At 43.1% G+C, this 20053-nt stretch overlaps 3 protein-coding genes across 3 annotated transcripts; all 3 read right to left on the reverse strand.

Moving 5' to 3' along the window:
• Nucleotides 1-1726: 1726 nt before the first annotated feature.
• LOC121373074 (serine/arginine repetitive matrix protein 1-like) lies at nucleotides 1727-3664 on the reverse strand. The gene has a single exon (XM_041499519.1). The coding sequence runs from the start codon at nucleotides 3662-3664 to the stop codon at nucleotides 1727-1729; it is 1938 nt and encodes a 645-aa protein (XP_041355453.1).
• Nucleotides 3665-11020: 7356 nt separating this feature from the next.
• LOC121373596 lies at nucleotides 11021-13543 on the reverse strand. The gene is made up of 2 exons (XM_041500285.1): nucleotides 11706-13543; nucleotides 11021-11595 (listed from the first exon to the last, which is right to left on the reverse strand). The coding sequence occupies exons 1-2, from the start codon at nucleotides 12388-12390 to the stop codon at nucleotides 11021-11023; spliced, it is 1260 nt and encodes a 419-aa protein (XP_041356219.1). The 5' UTR covers nucleotides 12391-13543.
• Nucleotides 13544-15997: 2454 nt separating this feature from the next.
• Nucleotides 15998-16621, reverse strand: LOC121373075. The gene has a single exon (XM_041499520.1). The coding sequence runs from the start codon at nucleotides 16619-16621 to the stop codon at nucleotides 15998-16000; it is 624 nt and encodes a 207-aa protein (XP_041355454.1).
• Between the last annotated feature and the right edge of the window lie 3432 nt (nucleotides 16622-20053).

Consider the following 20053-nt stretch of genomic DNA (forward strand, 5'->3'; position numbering starts at 1 on the left):
ACGACTTCTAAACAGTGTGATACTGGTGACAGAACAGAAGGGAAACAACTGTTGATACAGCACAGACTGTTGGGGAAACCTGTCAAGATGATTTCATTGCAGTCAAGACTTGATACTGGTTAACAGGTTTTAGAGTAATTTAAATATATAGAAGTATTTATTAGAGTACAGTAGCATTTAATCCCTGAGATGCACATTTTCTTGGAATTTCAGAAGATATCACACTTTTTCTTCAAATTACAGTATGGGTTAGGCCCATTTCAGAATAGATCACACTTTCTTTTAGAATTACAGTATGGGTTAGGTCCGTTTTACAATAGATCACACTTTCTTTTAGAATTACGGTATGGGTTAGGCCCGTTTTACAATAGATCACACTTTCTTTTGGAATTACATTATCGGTTAGGCCCGTTTCACAATATATCACACTTTCTTTTACAATTACATTATGGGTTAAGCCCGTTTTACAATATGTCACACTGTCTTTTGGAATTACAGTTTGGGTTGGGCCCATTCCAGAATACATCACACTTTCTTTTAGAATTACAGTATGGGTTGTGCCCATTTCAGAATAGACCACACTATAATTTTAGAATGTACATGTATGTATACTGATGGAAAGAAATAAGGGAATACATCAAATTGTAGACCAAATTTAATTCACTACTAGCGTAGTAATGTCTGTATTTCATATCAAGTTGTAATGTGGTATTGAATATCTGTAATGTTCCCAGTCAACTTCTGACAATATCAATTGATTTTTTATTTTTATTTTGGATGCAGTCATTATTTCTTGTTAAGCCAGTGCACCACGACTGGTATATCAAAGACCGTGGTATGTGCTATCCTGTCTGTGGGGTGGTGCATATAAAAGATTCCTTGCTACTAATAGAAAAACGTAGCAGGTTTCATCTCTATGACTGTCAAAATGACCATGTTTGACATCCAATAGCCCATGATTAATAAATCAATGTGCTCTAGTGGTGTCATTAAACAAAACAAACTTCTTTTTCTTTTCTTTTTTCTTGTTGCTATCTGTGTGATTTTTTATTTCTTTCCATCAGTATATATTACACTTTTTCTTGGTCCATCTAGAGTACTGGTTATCAGTAAAATGGAATAGAATTTTAATTATATTTATTTCATAAATATGATTTTTTTTTTCAGAATTGATCACACTTTTTATTGGAACTACATGTACATGTATAGAGTATTGGGGGCCGTCCATAATTTTCAACATTTTCATGAGCGTACAAACCATACACTTTTGACCACACCCTAAAAGTTTACATCCCCAAATGAAAAATGTTGATCGACATTTTTCATTTTCACAATTTCAGTAAAAGTATACGCTGGCCCCTTAACCCGCCCGTGTACCGGGGGTACTGTTTGTACGCTCGTGATTATTTTGAAAATTATGGAACGGCCCCTTAGCCTTGGCTAGAATTGTTGTTGTTTTTTGGTGGGGGTTTTATTCCAGGGCAAAGCAATATTTGCCTTATATTTCAGGAAATGTTTGCAGATAATATCAGTTTACTAAATGAGAAATTTTTTTAATTCAATAAATGGGGAAAAAATTCACTTCATGCCGACACGCTCAGGGCGAAAATTACTTGCCTACAGATTTGATTTCTTGCCAGATTTAATTTCAAACTAAAATTCTGCTATAAGAATGCACAATTTCTACTCACCAGTTGGCAGGGGGCTGTTCATTTTCTCTCAATCCTCACGGTTTTGCTGAATCAACTCCTTTAAATGTTGTATCTTCATTTGTTCTTGTAATGCTGTTGTGCCTTGTCATAGACGATTGGGTGATTGAGCCAAAATTCTGCCATTGTATCTTGCTGTCCATCCCTCCAGGGGTACTGCCTTCCCCATCAGCTGTAGCTGTCTTCTTTCTTTTCTTCTTCTCCTGGGCTGCGGCAGGCTGGGAGGCTGAGGAACCCTCCGAGTCTTCCCCATCAGCTGTAGCTGTCTTCTTTCTTTTCTTCTTCTCCTGGGCTGCGGCAGGCTGGGAGGCTGAGGAACCCTCCGAATCTTCCTCATCAGCTGTAGCTGTCTTCTTTCTTTTCTTCTTCTCCTGGGCTGTGGCAGGCTGGGAGGCTGAGGAACCCTCCGAGTCTTCCCCATCAGCTGTAGCTGTCTTCTTTCTTTTCTTCTTCTCCTGGGCTGCGGCAGGCTGGGAGGCTGAGGAACCCTCCGAGTCTTCCTCATCAGCTGTAGCTGTCTTCTTTCTTTTCTTCTTATCCTGGGCTGCGGCAGGCTGGGAGGCTGAGGAACCCTCCGAATCTTCCTCATCAGCTGTAGCTGTCTTCTTTCTTTTCTTCTTCTCCTGAGCTGCGGCAGGCTGGGAGGCTGAGGAACCCTCCGAGTCTTCCTCATCAGCTGTAGCTGTCTTCTTTCTTTTCTTCTTCTCCTGGGCTGCGGCAGGCTGGGAGGCTGAGGAACCCTCCCGAGTCTTCCCCATCAGCTGTAGCTGTCTTCTTTCTTTTCTTCTTCTGGGCTGCGGCAGGCTGGGAGGCTGAGGAACCCTCCGAGTCTTCCTCATCAGCTGTAGCTGTCTTCTTTCTTTTCTTCTTCTCCTGGGCTGCGGCAGGCTGGGAGGCTGAGGAACCCTCCGAGTCTTCCTCATCAGCTGTAGCTGTCTTCTTTCTTTTCTTCTTCTCCTCAGCTGCGGCAGGCTGGGAGGCTGAGGAACCCTCCGAGTCTTCCTCATCAGCTGTAGCTGTCTTCTTTCTTTTCTTCTTCTCCTGGGCTGCGGCAGGCTGGGAGGCTGAGGAACCCTCCGAGTCTTCCTCATCAGCTGTAGCTGTCTTCTTTCTTTTCTTCTTCTCCTGGGCTGCGGCAGGCTGGGAGGCTGAGGAACCCTCCGAGTCTTCCTCATCAGCTGTAGCTGTCTTCTTTCTTTTCTTCTTCTTCTGGGCTGCGGCAGGCTGGGAGGCTGAGGAACCCTCCGAGTCTTCCTCATCAGCTGTAGCTGTCTTCTTTCTTTTCTTCTTCTCCTGGGCTGCGGCAGGCTGGGAGGCTGAGGAACCCTCCGAATCTTCCCCATCAGCTGTAGCTGTCTTCTTTCTTTTCTTCTTCTCCTGAGCTGCGGCAGGCTGGGAGGCTGAGGAACCCTCCGAATCTTCCTCATCAGCTGTAGCTGTCTTCTTTCTTTTCTTCTTCTCCTGGGCTGCGGCAGGCTGGGAGGCTGAGGAACCCTCCGAGTCTTCCTCATCAGCTGTAGCTGTCTTCTTTCTTTTCTTCTTCTCCTGGGCTGCGGCAGGCTGGGAGGCTGAGGAACCCTCCGAGTCTTCCTCATCAGCTGTAGCTGTCTTCTTTCTTTTCTTCTTCTCCTGGGCTGCGGCAGGCTGGGAGGCTGAGGAACCCTCCGAGTCTTCCTCATCAGCTGTAGCTGTCTTCTTTCTTTTCTTCTTCTCCTGGGCTGCGGCAGGCTGGGAGGCTGAGGAACCCTCCGAGTCTTCCTCATCAGCTGTAGCTGTCTTCTTTCTTTTCTTCTTCTCCTGGGCTGCGGCAGGCTGGGAGGCTGAGGAACCCTTCGAATTTTCCTCATCAGACACAGCAGGCGCTGGGACCGGCTCCACTTCCTCTGTACGGGTCCGTGGGGCAGGGGCAGCAGCCCCCTACCCCTAGCCTTGCCTTTCTTGCCCTTGGGTGTCATGGTGAAACTGTTGGTCGCAGTTGTGTCAGCGTGAGTTCTAGAAAATGGCCACGGGCCGTTTGTGAGAAGCTTTATATATGGCCGGGTCACGTGGGGTATAATTGCAAAGAAATTGCAGCATAATTGCCAAACTGCAAATAAATTGCGACATCATGCAAATGTCGTGCAAATTTTTTGGTCGCAGTTAAGTCACAAAGTGTCATAGTTATGTCGCAATTGATTCTCAATTTTGTCACGCTCCCATGAGTCCCAGGGCAGTTCGCGCCTGGAATGTCAGATTCTAATTTTTTTCTCCAATCGGTCACAATTTAGTTTCATAGGTTGACAACACCTCACAAAGTTGTCTCACATTTCTCGCACTTTATGACTCACAGAAACTAAATTGAGAAGGGTTCCAGACACCCGCGACGAATCTGACTATTTTGAGAGAAAATTAATTTTTTTGAGACACGAGAGCGAGGCCCTGTGACTCACACAAGGAAATTGAGAACCCCCGCGAACGTTTGGAGACATTTTGGAAACTCCCTCGCGAATGCCGTTCGCAATTTGTCGCCAACAGTGGCAGTCCAGTGAGATACTACCTTAACACTGATAATTGTTAATACATCCTGATGTAGTAACACTGATAATACGTACTGATGTAGTAACAGATGAGATTCTGATACATAGCACACACAGTGAAACAAAGTGACATTTTGTGTGTGGGTTTTTTTGTGGGTTTTTTTTACCTCAACCAATCAGTATGTACATATAGCTTACCGGTTAATTAAACTTGGAAATTTTCACACTCTTCGAAAAAGTAGGGGAACTCTAATAAGAATTTACAATTGCAAAATTGTAAGGTATATTAACTATGGGGAGTGGCTATAGGATAAAAGTGAATTAATTGGGCAAACATTACAACTGGTAGTTCAGTATTATAGTAGGTTTTATGACCACCAAAGATCTTGAAGGATGATTGGGGTCAGAAGTGAAATTTGAAAGTTGACGGGTTTTTTTATCAGTACATCACAAATTCAAACAATAAAAATGACTAAAAACAAAACAGTAACAACTGTATGATCAACAAAATGAAAAAGATTGACAGAAATAATGTTCCACAGTGATTAATGGACCTTCCTGGAAATTGTTAAAATCAAGAATGAGATTGACACCCCATGCACATGTGTACGGGGCATGCAACTGCATGATGCACATGCAAACTATGGAATGTGTTTCGGTGTGTTGATAAACAGACCTGAACATTCTTTACTGGGATGTCTGTGGTCAAAACGTATGTTCGGTCTAATAGTTGTAATTAACATTAATATTTCAGGTTCCACTACTTTTTTTGAAGAGAATATATCTGGTGTACATTATTTGCCAGTATTTAACATTTGTAATGTATTTGTATGTGCAACAAAATAACCCGTCACAAAGTTTCAATCATATTTATTTACTGTAAAAGTAATCTTTTTAAAAAAACACTGCCATAGGCAGGCTCAGAATTCAAGAACTGTAGTGTACACTCGTAAATTAAAAGTATCAAATTTCTGTGATACGTAGCAAACCATTCAAACGTATGGTAAAACAAAAACGTGCTATAATAAGGAACAGAACAGATATTATGTACATGACTTCTTCTTTCTCTGGATTAGGTGGATATGTTGACTTTCATAATCCTGATACATCTATGAAATATTTACATTCAGGAATACTGAACGTCCGTCCACTGGAATCATTTGCTGTCAAAGCCTCTGGGGAGTATAAATTTAGCATCCAGATCCTTTGTCAGGATGACTCCCAATAGCCTACATGTATTTTTTTTGTGCTGGAGTGTCAATAAACATTCATTGATTCATTTATCCACATCTTTTGTCATGTTGACACCCTGGTCCCAACAGCCAGTGTATTTTTCATGCTTGGGTGTCGTTAAACATTCATTCATTCATCCACATCCTTTGTCATGTTGACACCCTGGTCCCAACAGCCAATGTATTTTTCATGCTCGGGTGTCCTTAAACATTCATTCATTCATCCACATCCTTTGTCATGTTGACACCCTGGTCCCAACAGCCAGTGTATTTTTCATGCTCGGGTGTCATTAAACATTCATTAATTCCTTTATGTCATGCAGTGTTGGCCACTTGACAACCCTAATTCTTTTGCATGTGGAAACCTTTAGTAGAAATTTGATTGTTGCAACATTATTGTGAACTGTCAACACCTCACCTACAAACCAGTGACTGTCATCAGCTGCAGCTACTACTTGGTTACAGTGTGCAAATAGGTGGTTCTTCTGTGGCTCTAGATTGATCTCCTGAGCTTTTTTTATTGGGGGGAAAGGATTCACCTCTGTTTTGAGAAAATGCGGTGAAGACATACACGGACTACACAAAGGTTCAAGAGCAATTTGTAATGGATGGAGTCTGATGATGGTTTTTAAATTTTCTACCAGTTGATTCAGTTGAAAGAGGCTGCTTGTCTTTCTGGAATTTTGCAAGAGATTTTTGGACAAGAATGTCTTTTCGCACATGCACATGATGATGATGTTTTATCTGCTCCTGTTAAAACTGCTATTATACATACATTATCACCTGTTGATCAACTTGCTTGTCGGTGCACGGTAATCCGGCGGCACCATGATCATTTTATTCACTTTCTTGTACAGATTATCTGCAGTGTGCTCTCTCACTTCCATTTTCTTTTCTTTTCTGTTTTTTAAATCCTGAACTTGCTGGTCTTTTTAAATTATATTTTTCCATCGCTGATATTGTGTCTGTCTTCTTAGTTTAATTGCTTGCATGTTTATGGGCAATATCAAGATACGTCCTTCTCTTACTTTTGGAAAGAGGTGTAGATACTTGCCAGTTTTTTTTTCCTTTTCCACTAGAGCATATAGCTCATGCTTGTGGTGAAGTTGCCTTTTGTGGTGTTTGCTTTACGAGTCTGTCACGGTCACCAAAGTTGGCTTCAGAGATTTTGTTTTGTCTTGGAACTCCCACTCCAGCAGTTTCCTCCATAACTTGCTGAGTTGGATGCTGGTGCTTTCCTCCTGTATCTGGTGAAAAGACAAAGGCATAAATGACAGTAATACCATTTCTAGGCCAGGGCTTCTAGATTATGGTTGCTCCACTCCCATGGCTAGTGATATTCAATGTTGGGCTAGTAAATAACTACTATTGCCTTGCCATGTCACCCTTTTCAGTTGTGATGTCAGTCAGTTTACATTCCACACGATATGGAGTCACTGCGGTCTCCGAAACGTTCACCCCACATGTCACCTTTCTCAGTTGTGATGTCAGTCTGTCTAAACACCACAGCAGACTGAGTCTCTGCTGTCTCTGAAACGTTCACCCCCCCCCCGAATTCTCTTCTTCCTCGTTCCAGTGCACCACGACTGGTATATCAAAGGCTGTGGTATGTACTATCCTGTCTGTGGGATGGTGCATATAAAAGATCCCTTGCTACTAATGGAAAAGTGTAGCGGGTTTCTTCTCTTAGACTATTTGTCAAAATTACCAAATGTTTGACATCCAATAGTCAAAACAAGATTTGAATTTTCTTCATGCAAAGTGTGCTCTCCAAGTTTCGCAAGCAGTTCAAGTTAGAAAATATATTCCCTGTATTATACATCAATTGATACAATCTAATTCAAATTAGCTCCACTATTACATGTGGATCTAACACCAGCCAGTTGGAGCTCATGTCCACCAATCAAAACCTTACTTGCAGAATCATGCCAGTGATTTGAAAATATTCCAAATTATCCTGAGGGTATATGACATGTTTCATGTGAATTACGAATGCCTTATTTAGACCAGTAGAACTAATTTTAATCGGATTGCTAACAACACTGCATAGTCTCCAATGTCCAGGTAACATTTCGTCAGTAAATAATAATTTAAATATTGATCAATCATACGGAATGTTTTCGAATTATTTTCAAATCACTAGCATGATTCTGCAAGTAAGGTTTTGATTGGTGGACATGAGCTCCAACTGGCTGGTGTTAGATCCACATGTAATAGTGGAGCTAATTTTAATTAGATTGCAATTGATAATAAATATTAACCATTCAGGAACAAGCTTACAAATGCATATGTTGTGTTAATATATGCAAATTAGCCTGTCAGATTATACCATTTGGTCTCAAAGCACTTGCTGGCAACAGTTCATAAAAAAAGGCAGTGAAAAATTGTCAGGTGCTGCCTATTAACACATGTATGTCTGTATAATATATTATTATTTTATATTTTTAATCCTGATATCTATGCCCCTAGTGAACATGAGGTCACCCAAAATTCACTTTGCTCTGTACTGCACCCTCAATGGGAAATGTGTAATGATTATAAAATGTGAAATTCTTGTGAAGTATCTTGCTGGTAGTTTGAAATATTTATACTTGAACTTGAAGCCGTATAGTTAATTTGCTATTTATCCATACAGGGCTGCAGAAAGGACTCGCCCCGGTCGCCCAATGCCAGTAAAAATTCTAACGGATGAGTTAAAAAATACAGCTACCAGTCAGATGGTCTGTCAGTCTTTTTTATTTTGTTTGCCACGTGATGTTGATCACCTACCAAGTGTTCTTAGTAACGTTTTGTCAATATATTTATATATATATATATATATATAGATATAGATCAATATATTTATATATATATATATATATAGATATAGATATAGATATAGATATAGATATAGTGTTCTTAGTAACGTTTTGTCAATATATTTATATATATATATATATATATAGATATAGATATAGATATAGATATAGATATATATACATGTATATATATAATCATTTGAAGTGCAGACACTGTATACTATAATAATATTGTTAATAATATTTTGTTCTATAGACTGACGGACTAGGAGACATTTTGGCGGGCTAGTATATTTTAGTTGGTTTTGGTCCGGCAGGCTATAGTAAAATATTTTCCATTTCTGCACCCCTGTGCATAGATATGAAACAATGCTTTACATTTGTAATACTGTATGGTCATTTGCATAGTGTCATAATCATAAAGGCAATCCTTTGAGTTGGTGCCAGAACAGATGGGTGTACTACCTTATGCTTAGTTCCCACTGTCGTGCGATCCATTACGAACGCCACGAGTGGCCATTCGTAGCTGATCGTGGAATTTGTGTTGACCTCTCTGAAATTTGACGTTTGGATACGAGTCGATAGGTTGTGGTACGATTTGGTGCGCTCGGATGCGATATGGTAAGGAGTGGTCAATTTCAGGTGACGCGATGTGTCACGATCTGATGTCCCGTCCAGATACGATTAGATACGTTCCGATACGATTGTCCCGATTGAGTGCACGGCTGGGTCCCGATCTGACACTATAAACACGATCGGGGTCCGCGAATTGGGACGATCTGTTACGTTCCTATACGTTCCGATACGTTCCAATACGATCATTACGAACCGATGCGATATAATACGATTGTGGGCGCGATGTCTTTCACGGTCGGGATCAACAGTGATCACGATTTCGGGTACGATTGGACCCCCGACGGGTATATATAGAACCCGACTGACCATGGACTTCAGGGTTTCTTCACCTTCTACAACCCACAACCACTGATGATGGCAGGAGTTCAGGATGATGACGTGACATTTAGCGTATTGCTGTTGGCTTACATTATGGCCAGAGAGGAAGAAGATGAGCAGCAGCCAGACCAGCCACAACCCATACCAAAAAGGGCCAGGAGAGCTGCAGTCAGGCAGTTCTGGGTGCGACCATGGCTCACGGAGGAAAGGAGACAACACCTTGGCCAGTTCTCCAGCCTCCTAGACACCCAATTGAGGCTGGAGGATCCAGTAGCATTCCAAAACTACACACGGTTAACACCACAGCTCTTCGATGAAGTCTTGCAGAAGGTGGCCCCAGCAATTGAGAGGGAAGTCACCAGTTTCAGGCAACCCCTCTCACCTGCACTGAAACTGGCAGTGACACTGAGGCACCTTGCCACTGGAGACAACTATCGGTCCCTTGCGTATGCCTTCAGGTGTGGAGTGTCCAGCATCTCAGAGATGGTTCCGGAAGTGTGCCAGGCAATTGTGCAAGCGTACACAGATGAGGTGTTCAGCGTACCTGTGACTCCTGAAGCCTGGACAGCCTTAGCTAGCCAGTTTGAGCAGAGATGGAACATCCCCCACGCCATTGGGGCCTTAGATGGCAAACACATTGCTATCAAGAAGCCACCCAAGACTGGCAGCCTCTACTACAATTACAAGGGCTTCTTTTCGATACCACTCTTGGCTCTGGTGAGTGCAGATTACAATTTTGTGTGGATCGAGCTTGGTGGAAAAGGACACATGTCAGATGCTCAGATATTTGGCGATTCTGAGCTCTTCAACGGCCTGGAAAAGGAAGCCCTAGGACTCCCCCCACCCTGCCCTCTGACTGCAAGCCCTGAAGATCACCAATACATGCCCTTCTTCATCCTGGGGGATGACGCTTTCGCACTCAGGAACTACCTCATGAAGCCCTACAGCAGAAGAGGGATGTCCAGGGAGGAGAGGATCTTCAACTACAGACTGTCAAGGGGGAGGAGAGTGGTTGAAAACGCCTTTGGGATCCTAGCCAACAGATGGAGGTGTCTCCTCAGGACTCTAGAGCAGAAGCCCAACACTGTGAAGGATATGGTGGAGGCGGCAGTGGTTCTGCACAACCTACTGAGGCAGAGGCATCCAGGCATTGCAGCACAAGAGGCGGACCATGAGGATCACAAGCACAATGTCATCCCAGGGGCATGGAGGGACCAAGTGGACTGGCCAGATGTGGATCAACCTGCTGCAGCTCGCAACTCAGCTTCAGCTGATGCAAAGCATCAGAGGGAACTCCTGAAGGCATTCTTCAACTCACCACAAGGTGCGGTCGCATGGCAGGAAACGATGGCTGGGCTGCATGACGCGGATGGTGGAGAGAATGCAGGAGGAAATGTAGATGGTGGCGATGATGATGCTTCTGTCGACTGAGGGACCCCCCAAACAGCGACTCCCTCAATTCCCAGTTGAAGAGAATGGTTATCCCAACTTTGAAATGTAACAAAGTAAAATGTAATAAAACCTTTTAAATAAAATGTAATAAAACCTTTCAATGTTTATCTTATATGGTTATTGTCCCCTTAATTTAAGGAAGTTGGCCAAATGAAATAGCAAATTCATATAATGTATCATATGCATTTTTATTTTTAAATCTCTATTACATTTCAATTTTTAGTAACACAAGCACACTGGAAGTCTATGAAAAGAGTTCTGCACACCAAGTGCAGATCAAAACAGTGTAGGCACGTTTGGTAATAAACCGTTGATGTCCCCAAGTAGTCTCTAATGGTCATCGTGGGGTCTGCCTGTGTCTAGGCCAGGTCTGTGTCATCATCATCCTCATCAGCAAGTTGACGAGGGGTGTTGAGCTGGGAGGAGAGGTTGAAACTGCCGGCAGCTGGTGTACTAGCTCCCAGCAGGCTGACGAAGCAGTCATCTAGAGAGGAGGGCAGCGCAGTGGTGGTGGTGCTGGCCGTCACCCCTGAGGCTCCTGGCTGTGCTTCACTGGTTGGTGGTAATGGGCTGGTCATCGGGTACGTGGGTAACTGTCGCTGGATGTAGCCGCGGTCCTGACTACCCCAGACAGTGGTTTGACGCCCAACAGGGCGAGGTGGCCACTGAGAGGGGTGAGGCTGCCACAGGGAATGCTGGAACTGCGGGACCTCCTGCTGGAACTGTTGGGACTGCTGGTCTTGGCGTGGTGGTGGCTGCATATGGCTGTGCTCAGCTGCCCGCTGAGCCCTGTGCAGCACCTGGATAATGTTAGCCTCAGCATCCCTCCTGATCTCCCCAGGCACCTTCGACAGGGTTTCCTCCACATACTTCCCAAAATAGGAGCTGCCAGACGCAGCCGTACTTCTGGACATGAATTCCACCAGCAGGTCTTCTGGAAGAGAGAAAGCAAAATATTAGTATTTCTAGTAACTATATATCCAAGTATAACTAAATGTGAAATTAAATGAAATTGCAATTGTTATTAGGGGAGATAATACTCACTCAGTTCTCCAGAGTTCACCCTATCCTCACTGCCCCGTCTGGAGCCGACTGACCCTGTCTGGGAGGATGTATGGGAGGGTGGTGTTGAGGGTGGTGGGAGTGGTCGTGTTGGAGCCTTGCTGGAGGTAGAGGCAACTACTGAGGTTTGGCTGGTGGAGTGGGTGACTTCAGTGCCACTGGAAATTGCTGGTGCTGCTGCTGCAAACGAGGCCACATTTCTGGCATCCACCGTTTCAATGTGAGACCTCAAAAAAGAGAATTTGTCCCACACCCACTTCTCTGTGCTGCTCATGTCAGTAATGACATCTCCTCCTGTCCCACTCTTCTTGGCGTGTTTCTTCAGCCGGCCCAACATGGTACGCATGCTTGTGTACCATATTTTAAGTTGCGACACAGTGGTGTTCATCTTGGTAGCCTGTACAGCCCACAGATCCTCCTTCTGTGTGACATCCTTGAAGCCCGCAAGGCGTTTGCTGTAGAGGACCTCATTTCTCATCAGGAACTCAATGATTTCATCCTTTTCATCTTCAGTAAAGACAGTCACTGTTTTTTTTCTCTTGGCTTTCTGGGTGGGGATGGTCTCCTCTGCCTCCTCTGGTTCAGGCTGTGGTTGGACTGGTTCAGGCTCAGGGGGTGGGGCAGCCTTGCCCTTTCTCTTCTTTTCTCTGGTACCCTTCGGTCGCATCTCTGAAATTAAAAGGTTGACAGTTATGGGCTCTCTTCAAGTGTAGAGTCGCATTCGATCATGTCCACTATATATATGGGCGCGAGAACTCGTAACAGATCGTGAGCGTCCGTGCAAACCGTGACTACTCGTATCTACTCGTATCTACTCGTATCTGCTCGTCAGTCATTCGTGTCAGATCGTAATCTATGGTACCCTACAGAGCGTCACAGATCGTGGGAGATCGCAGCGCATCGCAACAGAGCGTGGTGTTTCTCTTGTTCACGGTTGATCACGATCACCACGATTTGGAACCACGATTACATGCGTTCTGTACCGCTTTCTTACGATCCAATACGATGTGATGCGATGATTACGATTGACAATTCATCGTGTTAATCGTAGAAAATTTTTGAACCGTCCAAAACTTTTCTACGATCAACACGATTGCCACGACTGACCTCAAGATCTGATAAGATCTGATAGCATCACTACGATTACTCCACGTTTCAGACCACGATTCCAATCGTGTCGCTAATCGTGATAGTGGGAACATAGCATTAGTTGTACTGGCCTCGGTGGTGTCATGGTTAGGCCATCGGTCTACAGGCTGGTAGGTACTGGGTTCGGATCCCAGTCGAAGCATGGGATTTTTAATTGTGATACCTGGTTGACTGTGTTCATTGGTGACAGTGTGATCACCAACAGATGGTGGTATTGGACGGGTCTGTATCCTCATTGAGATAACACATACATAATTGTGATACCTGGTTGACTGTGTTCATTGGTGACAGTGTGATCACCAACAGATGGTGGTATTGGACGAGTCTGTATCCTCATTGAGATAACACATACATAACTGTGATACCTGGTTAACTGTGTTCATTGGTGACAGTGTGATCACCAACAGATGGTGGTATTGGATGAGTCTGTATCCTTATTGAGATAACACATACATAATCGTGATACACGGTTGACTGTTCATTAGTGACAGTGATCACCAACAGATGATGGTATTGGACGAGTCTGTATCCTCACTGAGATAACACGTACATAATTGTGATACACGGTTGACTGTTATCACCCACAGCTCCTTAACACTGTGGTTTTACATAAATATATATAAATAATATTTTCATATACTTACCATTTGTGACGCCCAATAGCCGATGTGTATTTTTGTGCTGGAGTGTCGTTAAACATTCATTCATTCATTCATCATTCATTAGTGACAGTGTCTTCACCAACAGATGATGGTATTGGAGGAGTCTGTATCTTCATTGAGATAACACGTACATAATTGTGATACCTGGTTGACTCTGTTCATTAGTGATAGTGTGATCACCAGCAGATGGTGGTATTGGACAAGTCTGTATTCTCATTGAGATAACACATACATAATTGTCATACCTGGTTGACAGTGTGATCACCAACACATGATGGTATTGGACAAGTCTCTATTCTCCTGGGTGTCGATATTCCAGTCTCTTGGCCATGGTGTGCCTCCTTCATGTGATACTCACATTGTGTGTTCTAAATACTAAATTGGTAATAAATATAGTCCCATCGTTAATACATATAGGCAACATGGTATGTACTATACATAAGTATTGGATGGTGACATAGTGACAATTGTTTTCTCGGTTTCTTAGCACACTAAAACGTTTTGTATGTTTGTGTGTGCACGTGCATTTGTGTGCGTATGCAAAATAAATGAGAAACATATGGTACGATGCATCTTAAAAATGGGAAACTGTTTTTCAAGTTGTGTTCACTAGTATAATAATAACAATACAATAAGAGAAATAGATTTAAATGCCATTTAATAAACTTGTTTTATTAATTTTCATAATTAATATAACAACTCATTCTGAACAATTTGCATTGAAATGAAAGACCTATACTTAACAAACCTTTTGTAATTTTAGGAATTCCATATTTTCATCCACCCCAAGAATGCTGTTTCTCTTTTCACTGATAGCATTATTAAAAGACTTCATAAGTCTAGTTGTGTACCACGACTGGTATATAAAAGGCCGTGGCATGTGCTATCCTGTCTTATTCATATTCATATTACTCGTTCATATTCTAGATAAATGAAGCATATTTTATATACTGGCGACTTGAGAGATCACGATAACTCATTTGAGAGATTCAGCAAACATTCCCAACACAATCTCCAACGTCAGCTCCATCATCCTTCTCAGTTGTGATGTCAGCCCGTCTACAATTCGCAACAGACTGAGTCTCCTCTGACTGCAAACCGTTCACCTCCACATCTCATACTCGGTTGTGATGTCAGTGGGTTTAAATAACACATCAGACTGAGTCTGCTGTTTCTAAACCGTTCACCCCCCCCCAAGTCACCCTTCTCCGTTGTGATGTCAGTCGGTCTAAACACCACATCAGACTGAGTCTCTGCTGTCTCCGAACCGTTCCCCCCCCCCCCCACATCACCCCCAGAATTCTCTTCTTCCTCGTTCCAGTGCACCACAACTGGTATATCAAAGGCTGTGGTATGTACTATCCTGTCTGTGGGATGGTGCATGTAAAAGATCCCTTGCTACTGATGGGAAAATGTAGCAGGTTTCCTTTCTAAGACTTTGTCAAATTTACCACGTTTGACATCCAATAGCCGATGATTAAAAAATCAATATGCTCTAGTGGTGTTGTTAAACAAACTTTAGCTTGTATCTTCTACTACTTCTAGGCATTTACGTTCACATGTAGCATGGCTGCCACTCAACAAATCTTTGTATTTATCCAAGTTACTTGAATCAATACGGATTTCTTCACCCAAAACGACACGTTTGCCGCCTAACATTTGCCATGGAAAGTTATCACGAGATATTTTTCCTGCGAATTCGCACTGCTCAAAACACGACGTGGTCATCATCGTCTTCCCAGAATCTGACTGACCTTGAAGGTACATTCCGACTTTCTTCATTGGCTGTCTGTATCCTCATTGAGATAACGGTGTCCTCCCATAAGACAGACGTCCCATAACGCAGACGCGTTAAAACAACACAAGACCCATTACTAATTACCTGCCGTTTACCTTGAATAATACATGTAGTAAATAATGGAATAGTCGGATACAATTAAATACAAAACACATAACAAAATTATCTAAAATTAGATTTATTTATACACATACATATACCCGGGATACACATTTTAACATGTCTCACGATTCAATTTTCTGTCTGTTCCACAATTTATACTAATTTTAACAGATGTCCAATGGCATCCAAGAACTGAATGGGCGTTTTCTGTTCAAGGGTTAGTTGCGCCTTCAATCTCACGATTCTATTTTCATTCTGCTTATACACTCTCTTTCTTGGTGGTGGGGCAGCTCCAAAGTTTATCTGTCTCAATTTAGCACGTTCGGAGGTCTCTATTCCTTTGATTAATTCTACAAATCGGTATATGTTTGGATGATGAACTTGGATTGAACGATTCATTCTGGAATGAAATCCCTCCAGATTATTATTTGTTCTTGGGCCAGTGGTCAGATGATGGTTCCATACAATCAAAGGGAATCTGGAGTCATCGTCTACCCATGTTAAAACAACATAATCATTAAATGCCTCCGCCTGTGGAACATCAGGTCCGTCATTCATGGCTTCTAACCATGCATCCTGTACTTGTGCAATGGGCAAAAGTGGTAGTCCAGCAGCCCTCCGAATCCATGTCTGTACAGCTGGATCTTCTTTGTACAAAACAGCAAGACCCAGTTCTTGAGTTTTCCTCCAAATGGCCTGTGTAAAGTGAAAAAGCACCCTTTTACTTCAGCTTGCGGAAACTCCGTCTCAACTGCCTGGATTGCAGCCATCTCAAAATCAGTCTGAACTTTACTTGGAGCAAGGGGTTGGTTTAATAATTGTTGAACTTCATTTTTCAACAAACTGAACAGTCTAATGTATGTTATCCTCTGTTTATCGGGAAGAAGAGCAAACACAAGGGGATACATAGTGGTTCCGTCCATATCATGGATGATGTATAATTGGTTCCACAATGCTGGACAAGAAGAGAAAGTTCCGTCCATAAAAATGGATTCTGCAGCCTGTAGAGCTACGATTTGCTCATCTGTAGAGAACACAAGCATGTTATCTTCATTTCCATCGCTAAATAACAGGTAGCGTCTTCCGTCATTTGTCTGTGTCCATGGTTCTTCTAGGATGACATCGGCTCTAGTCTGTGGTAGGGCAGGTATCAGAACTCGTCTCTGTCTGTACCGTGCACTGCTCATACTGGGAAAGGAAGGCAAATCCTCAGAGGAACAGTTTCTAATGCTTGTTTTGCAACCTCATCATTGTATATTTGCTGCATAGGTGTTGTTTCTTCTCTTGCTCGCTTCCGTAGTATGCTGATAAACCGAGCAACATTCGGATCACTTGGAAGATGGTTGTGTTCCGATGTGTTCCATACAAATTCGCCGACAGTGGTGCATTTCCCGGTACACGTTTTTGTCACGGATCTCCAGTGAACACTTTCCCCTCTGGTGCGATTCTTTGCAAATAAAAATCCATCCAATATTACTTGTGGTGAATAGTCCAGTCAAAATACGGTTTGACCCTGAACAAATTCCAAGAAAACGTTTTATGATTTTTTTTATTACTATTATATGTGGGGAACAACATACTAAAAGTTTACCAAAAATTGATCACCACAAAGGTCCTAACTATGACGTCATAAGACGATGACAGCCATCGCACTAAAAATAACCAATATTTCCTTATTTCAAAGCTGTAGCTGTAGGTTACAGAAGAGTTTGCATTTTTTATACTATATATTTTGATATAAAAAAAATTATACAAAGTTTTATACTAACTACATGGACAGGCAAGGTCATGACGTCATCAATGACGTCATGACATACATGTACATTTCTAAAAATTATAGAATACACAGTGCATTTTAAGACCTACTTCATCACTGAATAACCGTGTCAGTTCAATAGTCACTATTTTCATCATCAGACACTGCTTCCTCACTCATATTGTCACAATGCCCTTCTTGACATGGTCCGCATACCCGTGAACAGATAAGTCCGTGTCTTTTGCAAGTGCACCGAAGTGTACTACAACCACGAGAACAATTGCAGTGAATTATTTTCAGAAGTGTTTCTGGCGCAGGTGAAGTATCCATCATCACTGCAACTAGACTGTTGTTCTGCAATTCCCATCCCCATTCAGTAGTGTCCATGGCCTCACCATTGTCCATCCAAAGCATCACTTGGAGGTAACTCCGAAGGGCATGATACTTCGTTGCAGAGGAGGTCGGTGGCAGTCGTTCAGGTGTAACAAAGCTTTTGGCTGAACGAACTTTTTGGCAGAGACTAGAATACCTCATTGCAGACAGATTGTCTCCAGGTTTGCCCCCGAACAATGCCACCATCGCTTTACACCCAGCGTCTTCAATCTCAGCTATGTTTTTCTTAGGTGTGGAAAACATCTTAGCACAGCTATTTAAGACAGAGTCTCCCTTCAAAACCTTGTGTAGAGCGAGTTTTTTTCCGATTCCAAAAACCGCGGAAGTGGTATCGCATCCCGTGAATGCATGCAGGAACAGAAGACTACTGCAGACATCGTTTCCAAGCAACTTCTTCATAACCTTAATGTCGTATACTGTTGCAGGACTTCCTTTATCCGAGTAGAAATAAACCTTGTTGCCATCGCTGGTTGACGCGTGATGAAGTAACAACACCAATAGATCTGTATCTTCGCCAATGAGACTAGTACTTTTGTTGTATGACATTGACACTGCTGCCTTAACAATCTCCACATCTGCATCCCCCTCTGATTGTATTACGTGGCAACCTCTGTCCTTCATGCGTTGTGAAATGAGATTGATAAGAGACTGTTTGTTCTCCACATTCGAAAGGAAATCCTCCTTTTTCCCGACAAATTTCGTTCCTTCAGCAATGTTCACTTTGTTACTTGTTCGATTTTTGCGCCGTCTCTGATGGGTAATGTCCTTAGTGTTTGGTCCTCCAATGTAACCATCAAATACTATCGTAGCCTTACCATAGTGCTTTACTGTGAAAGATGCATAGTCGTCAGCAATTGAACAATATGTCTTTCCTTCTGACCACTTCAGTCGATGGAGAAGAGAACCTCCGTCAAGAACATTATGTTCCACTTCTGGTACATCCTTGAGTACTGCGTCATCTGAACTCTGTTCTTTTATAGCAGCCATCAGGTGTGCTTTGTTTGGTTTGCGTAAGAGATGTTTTGCCTCAAAGAGGGATGGTGGGTATGGTGAAAGTTCATAGGCCATCACCTCATCAAGGGAAAGATCAGCAGTTTGAGACACCACAAGAAACCTTTGGAACAAAACAGCGGGGTCTATTGTTTTGTCCTTAGCAACGTCAACTGCCACACTAGATGCCAGGGTCTTGACTTTCATTGACCGCTTGTACTTAACTGAAAACAGTGATTGACCCTCCATTGTTGCCACTATTTCTCTGCCAATGGTAAACAGGTTATGGACATTCACATCCTTATTTGCATTGACACCGGTGATAATGTTGCGAAGAGACACTTCATCAGAGAAAGGTGAAAAGGTCTCGAGTTTATCTGCAATTTTCTCCAGGTCTTCACGATCTCTTCTCGTCCTTGACGTTCTTGCCTCCTTGTGTTGTTCACTGGTGACAAAGCTCTGGCGAGTGAAACCCTGCATTGCATCACTGTAGGAAGAGGACACTGGCACAGACAGAGTCCACAAGGCCCTCTGATGTTCGGACATTCCATTTCCTCTGGTGAGTCCTCCTGCAGTTTTTAGGGAGCGCATCAGAGCTTGCTCGATGACTAGGTCGCAACCCAGGCCTGCCCAGTACTGATCAGTACGCCTTACAACATGCAAGCCATTCATAAATCTATGGAACACTGATGGCATATCATCTTCCAGAGTGGTCATTGACTGGAGGTAAAGGTAGGCGGACTTCACATAGTTCCCATGCCCAGCAGCTGCAAAAATGGGCAAACATTCGGCTACAGCATGAAGGTGCATCAGCCAGGATCCTGTACGATCAGCCTCGATAAGCTCCCTTGCAATTCCTACCATCTGTTGGTAATTCAGCCATAGTTTACTGGTGCGAGAGTGAGCGGATAATCCATTTCTTTTGGTGGACAAGAGGTGGACAATTTCACTAAGGCAGGTAGAAGTGATGACCGAATTCAAGTCACTGTCCCCTGTCAGTGTCTGAGCATACAACTGCTCAAGTTCTTGCAACAGGTCTGCAAAACCGGGATGGTCGCAAAGTACTTTGTCTGCAACTTGCTGTGTAAGACACTGATCAAGGAGGAGATGGCCACGAACTGCACGCTGAACTGCCTTTCCAGTCATGATGTGTTGCACAGCATTGTCACCGTAAATTGTTCCCAAGATCTCTTTGATTCCACTCCCATCCAACAACGTTCCTATGGCACCCATAAGATTCATCAATGTGTGGAAGCTGCCGAGCATCAGGACAACATCTCGAACCGGGCTGTCTTCAGGCACCTCGTGTTTGATTTCTGACGCTTTCCAGTAGAGTGGCTGATCGAATGTAACAACTGCAGCGGATCGGTGTTTATCAGCAAGGTTGCACAGATACTCGAGAGTGGAGAAGATGCATGACTTGTCTCCGGAATACATGTCAATGATGGGCAGGAAGATTACCGAAGACGACCCCGGATGA

This window comes from Gigantopelta aegis, chromosome 5, assembly GCF_016097555.1.
Source record: "Gigantopelta aegis isolate Gae_Host chromosome 5, Gae_host_genome, whole genome shotgun sequence".
In the NCBI taxonomy this organism is placed as follows: Eukaryota; Metazoa; Mollusca; class Gastropoda; order Neomphalida; family Peltospiridae; genus Gigantopelta; species Gigantopelta aegis.

Coding starts and splice junctions, on each gene's coding strand:
- LOC121373074 (XM_041499519.1), bottom strand. CDS start 3,664: ATGACACCCAAGGGCAAGAAAGGCAAGGCTAGGGGTAGGGGGCTGCTG.
- LOC121373596 (XM_041500285.1), bottom strand. CDS start 12,390: ATGCGACCGAAGGGTACCAGAGAAAAGAAGAGAAAGGGCAAGGCTGCC. Junction 11,596..11,705: donor GGTGAACTCTGGAGAACTGA/GTGAGTATTATC, acceptor TCTCTCTTCCAG/AAGACCTGCTGGTGGAATTC.
- LOC121373075 (XM_041499520.1), bottom strand. CDS start 16,621: ATGAGCAGTGCACGGTACAGACAGAGACGAGTTCTGATACCTGCCCTA.